At 39.1% G+C, this 14794-nt stretch overlaps 1 protein-coding gene across 2 annotated transcripts in view; it reads left to right on the forward strand.

The window, feature by feature from the left end:
* Positions 1–14794, forward strand: part of robo1 (roundabout, axon guidance receptor, homolog 1 (Drosophila)) — a 223371-nt gene that overhangs the window by 16968 nt on the left and 191609 nt on the right. For both annotated transcript variants that reach the window (XM_085430530.1, XM_085430531.1), the window contains exon 2: positions 7321–7445. In XM_085430530.1, coding sequence (XP_085286656.1) covers positions 7358–7445 — 88 coding nt within the window. In that variant the 5' untranslated portion in view covers positions 7321–7357. The remainder of the gene's footprint in view (positions 1–7320; positions 7446–14794) is intronic.

Below are 14794 nucleotides of genomic sequence, written 5' to 3' on the forward strand. Positions count from 1 at the left end.
TTAACTGTCTTACATCATACTGTTATGACAAAAAGCTTAACTAGGTCTGTAAAGATAAATGATACATGATAATTCACTACAGAGGCAGCAAGAGTTATGTTGGCTAATAAATGAGAAAGAGAACATGTAGCATGGAGGAAACAGAAGAAAATGTGCCTGTGGCCCAATTTCAAACAGACGCCTGGAGTCATGTTGTCTTCAGTCTGCCTTCGTGGTTCTGTATTCTGTTTATTCAGCTTGAGGCATTCTCTGACAGCTGTGCTGAAATGAGCTCTGTAAAGTTAGAAACAGACCTCTGAAGTTAAAAAAAAGTAGTCTTACACAACCACCATTGTGACACTTCTTACACCATACAACCCCACAGGGAACTGCAGCCCGGTTTCAATCAGACATCACAGTGAATAGATGAATAGAAAAAACAAGGTGTTACTATGATCTGTACACAAACTGTAAATGCAGTATATGTCCAGACATTATAAACTGTCAAAGAACCCCCCCTCCCCCCAGAAGCCTTATCTATTTATAGGTTATTACACAGAGCGGGTTGAGATTCATAAGGGCATATGGAAGGCAGAAGGAGATTGTCAGCCACTGTCACTTACAGTAAATGAAACCTCTGCTACTCCTGTCCTCCAGAAAGTGCATCTGAAACACACTATTAACTTTCCCATTGCTGATGTCACTTTTTATTGCCCCTTGGTTTCAGGTTTTTCTGAGTTGGCAGGCTCTGCTGCACTCCTTTCCAAACCCAGATAGATGCTTGTGACAGAGCATAGAAATACAGCAATGATGGAGATATTATTCTGAGGATTTAATTTGCCAGAGTGGGTTGGGAAAGTGCACCCTCATGATGATTAATGCAAAAAACCCTGTGCTCTGCTTTAGGAAAACCGTCCACTGTCTAGCTTTTGTCTATAAAATCTCTGAGATTTTATTAACACACATTTTTCAACCGTGTTTAGCCTGGAATTGAAAAGTAAGCTTAGTGCAGTTGTAAACCTGCCTGTGTGACATTTTAATCAGTTTTATATGTATATTTCTATATCTAACAATTTGTTTCTGTGCCTGTCATATGGTGGATGTGACAGATGTTAAATCTGAGAGTGTTTGGTGAGAGGTTAATTACAAATCTGTATGCAGTATGTGGGAACTGGTTGTGAATTAAATTGGAAAATGCCTGCAGCTCATCTTCATCCAGCTGATATCCAATGTAGGTGAGTCTGAGTAATGAGATGGACCAGTTTGTGGGATGAAGACCATCAATTAATCATTTTTAGTTTCTTACAGAAAATATAGTTAGGGATGATTAATAGCAACTATTAATAAGATATTGTTAATGACCAGAGGTCTGCGACTCTACTGTGAGTGCTTAAACCGGCCATCAAGGGACTCGGTGTTGCTTTGCATGTGGCAGAGGGTAAAACGTGTGCTGCTTTTGTGCGGGGCATAATAGAGAGTGGCATTTGAACATACGCTTGCCGCATTGTGCACGCGTAATTAACATTGCATAATCTACCTGCTTACATAGCAACTTTTGTAATTAGAGTTATGATTGCAGCAGGATAATGACAGCGATTCTGCAGCCGATAATGACTGTTGTGCTCTTGGCAGTTGCTGCATTGTTTGTGTAGCAGACTTCTGACATATGGGACACAAAAGGACACAATAGCCAGGCTGACTGCTTTTGTTCAAACCCAGGCAGACCCAATCACTGCAGACAAATTGCGCTGTAAGTCGTCCAAATGATGCTGACCCTGGGAAAATGGTTCAGACACATAAGAATGGGCCCATAATGCGAAAACCTCGGCTACTTTAAGCTTGTGGACACTGAACCTGAGCACAGAACCTATAGCTCCCTGGTGCTCTCTGACTTCAATAATACTGTTTCACTGAGAGACATTTCTCACCGAGTAACAGCTTTTGCAATCTCCCAATCATGGTCTAAAGTCACTCAAAAGGAATAAAGTTAAGTTTGTATTAACTAAAGGCCTGTTTTATTGATATTAGAAAACAAATGTATGTTTTCTGTTTACAGAAAGAAGCACTTTGCCCAGCTTTTAAAAAAAACTCCACATGGAGTAATAGGACTAAATAGGATTGGATGTTTTTATGGTAATACTACTTCGAAAAAATCAAAGAACCACCCATCTGTATCCTGAAATAATGGAATTGTCCTTTAAAGAAATGGTGGAGCCTTTATTCAAATAAATTAAGAGTTGTCAAAGATGGCATCTTGATAGCAGGCACTTAGGCCTGTGGCGTCACTCGCTGTGCAGTCAGTGGGGACAGGTCCATAGTGCAGGCTAAGGACTAATCCATCATCACTAGTGAAGGGGCTGGGGGCCATGCGCTTGGCTTCTCACTCCAGGAAATAATAAGCTTTTAATTTTTTAAAGATCACATTCATGAGAAGACAGGTCACTATAAGGAAGCCAAGTTACCAAGCTCATCTCCGGAGAGATACTGGAGTGGCTTCAGCTGTGATTTGAGTTTTATTTTTTCTTCTATCTGCATCAACTTCCCGGTTCTAGACAAAGAGATGCTTATTAAATTGGATCTGCTTATTGTCTAATTTTTCTATACCAGAATAAAAACCTCCATCTAGGCTAGTAGCTTCCACCATTAAAACAAATCCAAATGATCATTCACTACATGACATACAGTAGCAATGAACAGAAAGTGGGACAGTGAAGACGGGTCTCTCCCGGTGGAATGGATGGAGCATATGCTGTTATGTAAGTCAACTGCAGGGCGTCTTAATGGCTGCAGATTTGTTTCTCGTCCCTGAATGTTGCCACTGTCTGCACTGTGGTTCCCACAGCAGTGTGGAAGATTGGTAGTAGGTCTTGGAGGAGCATGAGAGATATGATTTACACAAAGAAGGAAGGACAGGTCAGCCACGTGTCATCCACCCTCCCTACCGATCACTTTCCACCACCCAGGCAGGTTAATCCGTTTATTGTAATGAAGTGAAGGAGCATAATGTGAATGTGAGATCCTTAATCCAGTGTTGGCATTTTTATGAGAAAGGAGAAGACATGGTGACACAGAGAACGGAGTGCATGAGAGGCACAGGGACTATTCATCAAAATACAGTGCTGACATGGCACAGCATGATAAACCACACCTAATGAGATTTGCAGGTGTATGTACAGAAGCAGCAAATCCCCTTAATGGTATTGATGACCACTGCACATGTACTGTAAATGTATTCTTTTTTCACTCATTCATTGTAACCTGTTCCGATACAGTAGGTTTTATCAGTTTATGCACATTTCACCAAATCAGAAATGGACTGCTATGAACTGAAGCTCATTGTTCATTAAAGTGTGATTCCCATGCGCTTTTGTTTGGGTCGCTATTGTTGTACCAGTTACTGTACATATGATTCAAGTCTTTTATAGATATATATAGCACATGGCGCACTAATCCTTAACTCTGGAATCTGAATCTAAGAAAAAATGTAGTCAATGAATCGCTAAAGCAGTTTTTTTTATTATTGAGCAGGAAAAAGCACAGAACTTTTATAATATAAGATTTATTTAATACTTATAATACTGTTTGACCTACTCTCAAATCTGTTTGACCATTTCCAGGTGTGCCAAAATATTCAGAGAAAGTGATAAAAGAAAAGAAAATGTGATTTCTTTAAATAGTGAGGAATACATTTCAGAAATAAATGACATCTACAGTCAATATTTCATGCAAAAAGGCATTTCTATCTATTTTATTTCTAACTGCCGAAGCTATAGCAGTCTGAGTTAACAAACCCTGTGGATATTTTTGTCCCAGTGGTGGGTAATTGTTATTGCTGTGTTCTAAAAAACAAACCTGCATGTGACTATCATCTTTCTGGTCCTGCAAGGCAAAGGAACACGGAAGAAACAAAGGTACCGATTTAATCCTAAAAATACCTTAATGTTGGAAAATATCCAGTTTTATTTGGCTAACTTTCAGCAATATTCCACTCACACTCAGCTAAGATGAGGCTGTGAAGGGCATCGGATGCATTTCAGAAGTAGGGTCAGTGGCAAATAGAAATACTCATTAATATTGGAGAGGCCAGGGTCTATAATGGAACTGCTAACCCTGTGGTTAAAGACTAAGAGCTTTCTGATCAAAGTCACCAAGATAATATTGCTTGTCAGTATTTGAAATTTTAGGTTCTCTTCAAACTGGGGACAAATTGTGACCAGATATTTAAAACAGCGTGAGCATATCAGCAGTGTTTGTTTGTAAGAAAGACGGTAAAGAAGCACGTCGGTAGAGTATTTAGCAATAAACTTTATTCTGGATAGAAAATAACAAGAAAACGTCAGATTTAAATATTAACTATTAAATTAAATACTCTACCTGAGTACTCAAAGTGCTTTATACAACATGCCATTCATACAAGCACTTTTTTCTGTTCTCAAATGCTTTCTATCTAACATTCACACAAATTCAGATGCCAATGAATGCACTGGTGTTAGTGCTTTGCCCAAGGATACTTGACATACAGACTAGAGCAGCCAGAGATCGAACCATCAACCACAATGTTTTTGTGTTAATGTTTTTGTGCTTTATGTCATCTAATCTCTAAGAATGGATGAAATTATGGTAGTTGGCATAAAGTGATCCATGAGCTAAAAAAGTGTGGAATGGGGCATCTTTATGGTTAGTGACATTTCCCAAACTATATCACGTGATCAACAAGTGTTGAAGAGAAAATGCGAACAGAAAACTAATTTCTGCTTGTACACTCAAACCAGTACTTTACAAGAAGTCTTTGCAATTTAATCTTTCAAATAGTTATTGCAAAATGATACCATGCATTTATGTCACAGTTTAACTTTATGTTTTGCATTTATTGTATTTGTTTATGTCATACCAGTTGGGCTGATTCTTTGAAATCTTGAAGTCTTTCGGCTTTTTATTACACTATCTTTAAACATAAGCATAAAACTGATGCATTACAATAAACAAACATTGGCAAATAACTGCCTTTAGTAATTGTCAGCTTATTTGTCTGTTGTTATGCTGATTGCACTCGACAACGGCAGTTTCAGCCTTTTCAGCCAATACATCCCCAATGCTGTCCCTCGGTGCTTTTGCTTCCCAAGCTGCTTTACTGTTGGTTAGTGTGCAGTTAGTATCAGAAGTAGAAGATGAAAGAAAAAAAAGGATTAAGCAATGAAAAGTAGAAGTCCCAGTCAGAGGTAAAATGAAGTTCATTCTTATAACCAGAGGTCTCCACTTAGCTTTCCCGAAAGTTATTTGCCAGTCCTGTATTTAAACATTTCACCTGAGAATTTCCAGGTTCATGGATAGTTCACATGGATTTTGTGTTTTCTTAATTCATCACGAAATACTTGCAAGTTGAGAAAAACATATGTCTTTGTTCCTTAATGTTCGATAATATTTCACCCACAGGTTGTGATTCCTGTTGAGTTGGCATTGCCTCGGTTTTGTAGGCCTACAGAAATCAATTTGTGGGCAGCGACTGTTCTGCTGATGGTTCCCGTCTTTTGTTGGAGTTGGTCACTGAGCCAGCAGCAATGCTGCTTGTCAGTGCCTGATTAATTGGCTTGAATCCATTCAGCAGTCATTGAGTCAGATAAAAAGAGACAATAAAGTCCTTTCATTCCTCCCGAACTGAATCTGTAGTGAACAAAGTCGAAGGCGCTGAAACAAGTCTAGCGAAACATGTGCATTCCCTTTGATGGAAGCAGGTTTAATAATGAGTCCTGAGCAATAGTCAATGATTGGACTGTGATGCATCCTTATGTGTGTTTGTAGTTTCCAGGAGGTAGGGCTCAAATAAATCTTCTTTTATCTCCAATTTGTCCATTCATCAATCAAATGGAACACTGTGATGAGTTGAATTATGAATCCAGCTCCCTACTTGATGGAGGGTTGAGGGGGTCCTCCCAATGCCATTCCCAAACCAAAGACCTCTGATGCTGACTTGTCACAGCCATCTCCTTACTGGTAATTGGGTATTTATCAGATTGCCTGCAAGAGGAAGATGCAGTGTTTATCTGACACAATTATCAACAATAATGGGGGATGCTAGCCTGCTAGTCTTCAAGGAAACTGTTAGTATGGTATGGATTCACATGGCCATGAGTAGTGAATGCAACAACTGGGACTTTATAAGACATTTAGGCAGGAAAATGATTGTCATATGGAAACAAATGTGCAAATACAACAAATAATTCTTAGAGTTTGCTGTGACACTGAAGGAATAAAGTAATGAAAACACATGTTGGTGCAACCCCAACGTTGAGATCTAACAGAGAGACTTTTCAGTGACTTATCTCATTCAAAAGCCAGGAAATAAAAGAGGTGCAAGACTAAATCGATGCAGCTGTGAGGAAAAGAATGACATAAAAGCTTCCATGATAAGTGGCAAATACATGGTCCATTTAGTGCGTTATTAAAAGACATGCAAGTCTGGAAGAATTAAGTAATATGAAACCAGAAAGTTTTCATAGCAGTGCCAAATTCACTGTCATTGCAACATATGTTGAATTCCACTGGTTGTTGTGGAATGGTAATGTAAATCATCATTATAAATGATCCAATGCTTGTAGAGACTCAGTCACTGCTGTGGTGCCTTGAAATATTTGATAAAGCATGTCCATCATGTTTTTGTTGAAGCATATCCAACTCAAGGAGTATGTCATGCCTGGAAAAAAGGCTGTAAAGAGAAAATCATACTGCCTCACAGCGCAGGGAGGGAAGTCTGAAAGACCAAGAAACGAAGCAGTCAAGGCTGCCTGGCCTGCTGGATGTAATCAAACAAGGGTGACCAGGTTGTTCCACAGATGGCTGATCTGGAGAATCCTCCGATTTATTTCCATGCCACAGACGGTCCTTGTCACTATGTGCAGGTGATTTCAGTAGGGCAGCATTCTCTCTCTCTCTCTCTCAGACACACACACACACCACTAAACTCTGACATCTTGGCTCCCGCGTCTGAAATCAATTTGACACAGACTTCTGTTGTGTTGTGAACAAAATAAGATGCTAGGTCAGAGTTTTGCAACAAGGAAAGTTGATTTGTAGCCTTCTTGGCATTGTTAGCAAGACTGAACTCTCTTCTGACAAAAAATTATGGAATGACACTGAATTACAACGTGAAGGAACTCATTAAAAGATTGTGAGTCATTTAGATGTGAGAGCTGCGTTGTGTATTATGATTCTTGAAAGTAAGAAGTAGGAAATTTTATGCATTACACAACTTTTTTTTTCTTTCCGGTTGGTATTTACATGTGTGAGAGAATTCCCAGCTATATAACCGATGTTTAACTGTTTGTTTTTAATCTGTTTTTTCAGTTTGACCTTAAGTGATGCCAGGACAGTGAGCATCATTATGCGTGGCACATGGTCAGGGGCCACGCCCCTCTTCATTATGGTCCTCCTCAGGCTGGCTTGGGGTCAAGAGGTTCCTTTAATCCCAGGTAAGACATGACATGTTTCTCAGCACGTGCTTGTCAGCTCATCAGTGATCAAGACTTCATGGTCTGCCTCCATCGTCATGGTTTGTCTGTGTCTGTCTGTCAGTCAACGGCTGTCTGACTTATTGTATGCTTGACACCGCTCTTGTAGCTTTAGTGACTTACTGTTGACATGGGACTTAAATCCTGAATCATTTGGAGCTAAGATAACTTTTTTTTTGCCAACTTTTTTTTGGCACAAAGTAATTTTCTTGGTGACATTTTTTACAACAAGTAAAAGCGTTTGCAGCTCTAAACCTCAAGTTATTTGCACAACTGTTCCTGATTCACTGAAAGGTACTTGTACCTGTGGAATATTTAGAAAAGTCCCTGATTTTCCAAACAACAAAATAAAGAAGTACACTACTTTGTAACGGCCCTCCGTGGCTTGAGCACACTAATATTCAGAAAATTTTAATTTTGCACTGCTATGAACTTACTTTTGCTTGTCAGTATGAAAATAATTTACACCTTACCCACCTCTTCCCTCTTCTTGGGTTTGTAAAACAATACAATACAGAATGGAAGGGTTACAAAGACACAAAATACACAGAAACCTTAGATGGACAGTAAAACAGATCTAGAGATTCTAAAGTTATGCCAGTAAGATGATCTTGTTTTAAACAATTTTTCTTGAACTTGTTTGGGAATTTGATGTACAAGTAAAGTACATGAAATAAAGCAGAGTCATAGGAATCATAGGAATTAAAGAAAAACCAGCTGTGGTGGGGGCTGCACATCCAGCCACCATTCAGTTATGTTCATTATATGTGTCCAAAGTATACTGTAGATGTTACTAACACTTTATCCTTCCGCTGATCATTATTATCAACTTCTTTAGGAGTCCTCTACATGTTTGATGACGTTATTTTGAAGATCCCTGACAACATATATGTACATATATTGAATACATGCACTATATGGACAAAAGTACTAGACCAGCAACATGTTACATTTGCAGGATCTTCTTGCATGGAAATGGATGCCATGAAGCTGCATGGTTGGAAAGCACATGAATTCAAGTATTAGGAGTTGTTTTTGTAGTGTATGCGATTTGGAGGTGAACTTTTTCAAGTCTTAGTTTTGACTGAGTAAGTGAATTACTCTGTAGTTTCTGATAAAAAGTTCAAGTTCACAAGGTCACCAAAGGATTTCACATCCTTTGAAAATTGCAAGTTATTAAAAATTGATTTTTTATTTTTTATTTCATTTTTTACAGTGGGAAATAGATTGAAATAACCCACAGATTGCTAAATGAATACTTCACTGGCTTCTGCCATCAATATCTGAAAGTTGGTCTGTTGACTTTTACAGATTTCTTTTCTTATCTGTCTATGAGATAAATAATCAAAATTGTTCCATGTCTTGTTTGCTTTAAGACTTTAAGATATGGTTGTTTTTACATGACTGATTTTCTAACCTGTGACATTTTACTGAAATGTCTCCCTGTTTGAGATAAGTGAACCACCCACACTATGTGCTTTTGTCACCGCAATTGACAGTCATTTCAGTTCCACCATGCTGATTTCTCTTTTTTCCACCCAGCTCTCATCCAGCAAGACAACAGGCCCTTGCAGTCCTGCTTAGCAGAGCATTTCACATTCACTGCTTGCTGTTACCTTCTCATTCTGGCTACTCTGCTTCTTTCTATTGCCTTTCACCTCTCATTCATTTTCTTTAACCATGCTCACGCCACCACCTTCTTCTCTTTGTATTTTCTTTCGCCAGCACTATCTAGGAAGCAATTTACTTGTCAAGCAGAGGGCAGTATGCAGCTCCCTGGTCTCCGATGTGATGGTGTCCGTGCGTGTGCGTGTGTGTGTATGAGGGATCGCTACCTTGGCAGAAATGCTTTCAATCACACTCTTGGAGCACGATCTCTGACTGGCAGCAGTAGGAGCTATATTAAGATTGAATCGAAACATTTTTGCTTAACAATCTGATGGCATCAGAGTGCTATACCAAGGGCTTTTACTTATCTCTATAGCTTATCACTGAAGAGATGCAAGGTGATACCCACAAGAATTCTAAGTGGCGGGTGAAGTATCTGTAAGTCAAAATTGTGTCAGGAACAAAGATATGAAAAAAGACATTCTTTCTTATGTAAGGCATTCTTTCTTATGTTGTTTAGCTTCAGTGGCAATTCACCTTAACCTAAGATCTAAGTCATGGGTTGTACCTTCTGTACATGTGTCAGCAAAGGAAGGCAGCTCTCAGTAATGTCTAGATTTAGGAAAGCTGAATTCCACCAGGACCGTGTTTCTCAATGAGAGAGAAATGTCAAAGCGCCGCTTTATTTTTTTTTATCTTTACATACTTCATGACTGACAGTGCTATTATTTTCCTTGCTTTAATGTAAATATCAGCTGTTCCCGAAAGCAGTGACTCCCTGTTTCCTTTATTTAGGGCACTTTCATCATTTGGGTTTTCAGAGCTTCTTTGTTAACCATGTCTGATTCATGAGTAATGCACCATTATTATGTGTACTATCTAACTTTGGCGGAAAAAATAGGACACCATAAAAAAATTTTGTTTGCTCTAAAAGATTCTACAGCTAGTAATTTGCACTCAGTGACATTGTTCGGGGCCAGTGCAGGAAGAAGTACTCTTTGTAACACTGTGGATGGGGATATCATGGTGGTGGGTGTCAGTGTATCTCACGTTCCCAGATCTCGACTGTTTCAGACTGCATAGCTTGAACAGCTTGTTAGCATGATCTTCAGTCCTCCATCTGTGATCTGAGAGGCTGCATTCAGTTGGAGGACTGAGTATAGGGCACTCATGTTTTGAAAGTGTTCAAAGACCGATACAGTTAATGGATAAAGTTATTTTTTTAATGAAAAAAGTTACATTTGACTGGCATGCAACAGAAAGTTGACTTGTGTAAACATGCTGTAATCTTTACTGTACTGTAGCTGCCATCCACAGATGTTTCAGCGAGCACAAATTCACACAAAGTTGTTGCTGAACATGATCTGGAGGGGTTTTTTGCATACGTTACAAATAATGAGCTTGTCTGTGTCTGGTGAAAGGGTTGGAGGATAATTTTAGTAACCTCACAGTTGGCCATTGCAAAATGTGTGATATAACCATACAAGCAAATATATTTGTGTCAAATATGGCTTCAGACATTGATGTAGGTTTTTTTCTTTTATTATTTAATATTACCTACAGAATACAATTTTAACGGTACAGCTTTGACATGTTAAAGGCCAAATCCATTTCCAGGGTATCTTATATATCAACTGAATAAAGTTACAGTTTTGGTTGATCAGGCAACCATATGGCGTAAAGTTTTTGTACAGGCCAGGGTTTGAATCTAGTGTAGTCCATTTACTGCAGATACAGATACAGGCTTTTCTCTGTTTTATCGGCAGTTTGACTTTAAATTTCTTCTTTATATTGATTTTTTAACATTGTACTGTAGCAAACATTCAATATATAGTATGTGTGGCTCTGCATGTCCCATAAAGGAGAATTTTCTTTTCTTCATACAGCGGTTTTTGGTGAATCTGCTCTTTGATGTGATTCTCTAGACAAATGAAATCCATAACAAACGATATTACATCTGTTACACTCAAAGTGCAACAGATACTGATTCAATTTACTCATCCATTGTGTGACTAGAAACAAACTTTCCTGCAGAGACCTTCTATTTTTTCTTAAAACATTCAGGTTTCCAATGCTTTTCTATTAAAAAATTGAAACACTAAGCAAAGTTCATGGTTAAACTGCGCCACCACATAGTGTGAGTGCTTTCTGTCAGGTGAGAGAGCCAGACCCTGTGGTGTATTGTGGGTCCCACTCTTTCCCTTTACATTCAATATTCAGCTTGCACACCACCCCGAGGGTGATTAAATATGTGGTTAATACAGCACCATGAGAGTACTGAATTACACAGGAGCCATGCTGACCTTTTTAAATTACAGAACCAATTGTGCGAGACGGCAGAGGAAGTTTATAACAGGTACTGCCAAGATGAAGCCTGGAGGAGAATGGATCTGCTGCCACTGTCCTGCTGACGCTCTCCTTATTAGTGTTCTGCGCTATAAGCACCCTATTTGACACTCATTCTTTCCTTCCTTTCTCTCACTCTGGATCTCATTTGACTGCAGTTTTTGGTCGTTTTGTTTCTGTATCTTGTTTACTGTTAGAGCATCCGCGTAGATGAGCTGAAACAGTTGTCCTGCATACACAAACTAATTTGACATTTCATTTCACCGTTGATGAGACATGTATCACTCTTGACGCACAGAGTAGCCTCACTCCATAAATCTTGATCACTGGCCTTTTTCTCCGATGCATCCTAGTCAGCACATTGGCTTTGCAGATATTTGAAGGTCGTTTCTGATGTCTGATTTAATTTGAGGCTAACGCCAAAAAAATGAAGCCGCCAGTTTCAGCATCAGTCACGTGACTTCTTGGAGTCACAGCCATTTTTTCAGGGATGACTGTGTTCATCTTCAATCCCCATCAAAAGAATTCTAAACCTGACTGGCAGCGATACAACACTCTGCTTGGCAAAGGGCAGGAAAAGCTTTTTAGCAATGAAAAAGTCAGAATAAAATACCCAGACATTAAAAACCAGGTCTGTTTCTCTCCTAGCCAAGTTTCAAGAGTAATTCCTGATTGCTTTTCACAGCACTTTGCAAAATGCTCAGTAATTGTATTTAGATGAAAAATCCTCGTTTCACCACCACTGTTTCATTTTTCTTTCTCAAGAGAGAGTATGGCGTTATTGGAGGAAGAGGAAGGATTGAACGCTTGGCATTTAATATAATGAAATTCTTGTGATAGAATGTTTTTTAAAACAATACAGTTTAGTGACACTATTCATTCCATTAAGACATATTAAAAAGCTTTGTCAAAGACACCAGTGCTCATTTTTCCCTCTGAACTCTGTCCATACTGATTTCAGCGAACCGATCCCAGTCTTGTCATCTGAAATTGTGGTGCTGTGGCCGTGCGTTATTTTCCTTTGCACTTTCTATCCCATGTTTTTTTTTGTCTTTAGTGCATTCACATTCATGTGTTTTTAATCTGTTGCAACATTAAGAATGATACATGGCAATAATTGTGTTCAGAAAAACAAAGTCTTTGCTTTTATGCTTCCCGGGGAGTAAAAATTGAACCAAATGTATCTGATGTTATTATTGATTGTCTTATTGAGAGGATTTAAAATCATATATTGTTGACGGAGGGTTTTTTTTTCTGTTTTTCATGTAAATATGCCTTTTTTTTTTGCACTTCTGTGTAAGAGCCTCCAGTGTTCCATTAGGAAATGGCGGCAATCTGTCTGCCATCTTTCTTTTTGCAAAACAGCATTTTCGGTCACAGATAACCATATTGTTGGGAGCATCTGACACATTTCCTCTGTCCTGGGGCACAGAGCCCTGTGCTTATCATCTCCCTGCCTCTCACTTCATTCGGCCACCATTTAATTACAGAGCAGAGCAGAAGCCAGTGTTTCCTCATCACACTCCCTCCACCCTCAGGCCATCATTTAATGATGAAAAATCTGCTGTGGGAGATTTGGGCATTTGTTTTATTATCATTCTTTTCTCTTTTTGCCATCGAGCTGTGTGTCTGTGAATGAAAGGAGGGTGTTTTTGTACACAACCAGCATATTTTTGGCAATATATTTTGCTCGCAGGCTTGAAATTTGATATTCTGAGCTTAGAAGTAGTGCTCTCTGTATTTCACACCCTCTGCTATAGCTTCTCACGTATGAAGTGTGACTTTATCTTGAACCTCAGCTCCCTACCATTAAGAATGGGTCTGTAACAAAGTTAGTCCAAGGGGAAGGTAAGATTTAGCTCAGGTCACACTTCCTCTAAGGCAACAAAAGATAAAATACCACAGAGGCGCAGAGGTGAACTATGATGAGACTACAAAAAACTTTAATATCACATGCTTTGCCAAGTGTGTGCAAGCCATTTCCGGCACTTTAAGCAAGATAAACAGAAATGGCTGAAGCTGTAATGTCATCATAAAATATGCTGACTAATTATAACCATTACCAGCCACGCATACATCAGCAACCTCACAGGCATTTTAACTAAATGTTGGGAAACCTTGTTTAAGGCATTTGTTAATCTAATTTTGAACATCCTTCAAGCAGCACTACGTGTTTCACTTGAATATTCATACAGTATGACTCAGCTTGTGGCTTAATGATTTCATTCAGAAACATTCCAGTGGACACATTTGAGAGAGAAAAAATCATATTCCTGTCTATTCTTTATTAGGCTCCTATAGGAGTTTTAAATAAAATATAATTGGCAATATAGTACCAGATGGTACAATACCAGTGTAGCTGCACATATTTTTCACATGCAGCTCCTTCATACATTATTTCTCCCCAGTTGCGAATGTGTGTACACTCGTATGCACGCGTGATATGGTGTGCTGTGCATACAGCAGACTTTATTGATTTCCACAGAGACATGACACAGGCACCTTTGTATCTTTTCACCTCATACCTCAAGTTTGGCCCTCTCTCACACACCTGCACACACACATACATACATGCATACATACATACATGCACGACCCCACTGCTTTCCCCCCCCCCCGCCCTCCTGATTCTCCGAGCTGAAACATCCCTCTCATGGGGTTTGTGCTGTGGGGCTACGGGAGAGTGTCATCTCACAAATGAATTTCTCCTCACATCCCGCTCTCCATTAAAGAACCTGTTTGTGCTCCTACAGCAGCACGCAGAACTCCCCTGCAGCTGTTTGTGCTCTCAGACACAAGTACTTGTTCTTTATATACCTGTGTTGTTTGTGCTCCGGCTACCTGCATTTCATGCACTCAGCAGTGAGACTCTTTCTTGCCATATTGCATTTCTCATGTGCTTTTGTTCATGTGTGCTTCTCATTGTTTTACTAGTTTTTCCCATCAAGGTTGTTGAATTTGTTAAGTCAGTGTGAAGACATTATTGCATTCTTGCAAAGGGTGGTCTTTAAATTTAATGTCATGATCAAGAAAGCAGACAAACTACAAAAATCACATGCTTCCTTGTTTCCTATGTAGTCACAGCTATCGTTTTATGATTTTGGTTTAGATTACATTGAATGTCCAGCCTATTGAAAACTCCTCTTGGCTTTTTTGCTTTATTCTTTTGGATCTAGCATAGTTGCATGCAGTAATGACAGGATATTAACGTTTTCAAGGTCAGTAAAATATAACACTGCCACAACAGGAAAACATTGTCATTTCTCACTCACACAGGAGTCATGTCATTCCAGTTTCACTTTTGATGAGGAGCTCAATAGGCATCCGTCTCTACAAACTGTTGATTTGGATTCTGA

Source organism: Copadichromis virginalis, linkage group LG14, assembly GCF_057382275.1.
Source record: "Copadichromis virginalis isolate Kocher_CV1m ecotype Utaka linkage group LG14, C_Virginalis_male_GT1.1, whole genome shotgun sequence".
In the NCBI taxonomy this organism is placed as follows: Eukaryota; Metazoa; Chordata; class Actinopteri; order Cichliformes; family Cichlidae; genus Copadichromis; species Copadichromis virginalis.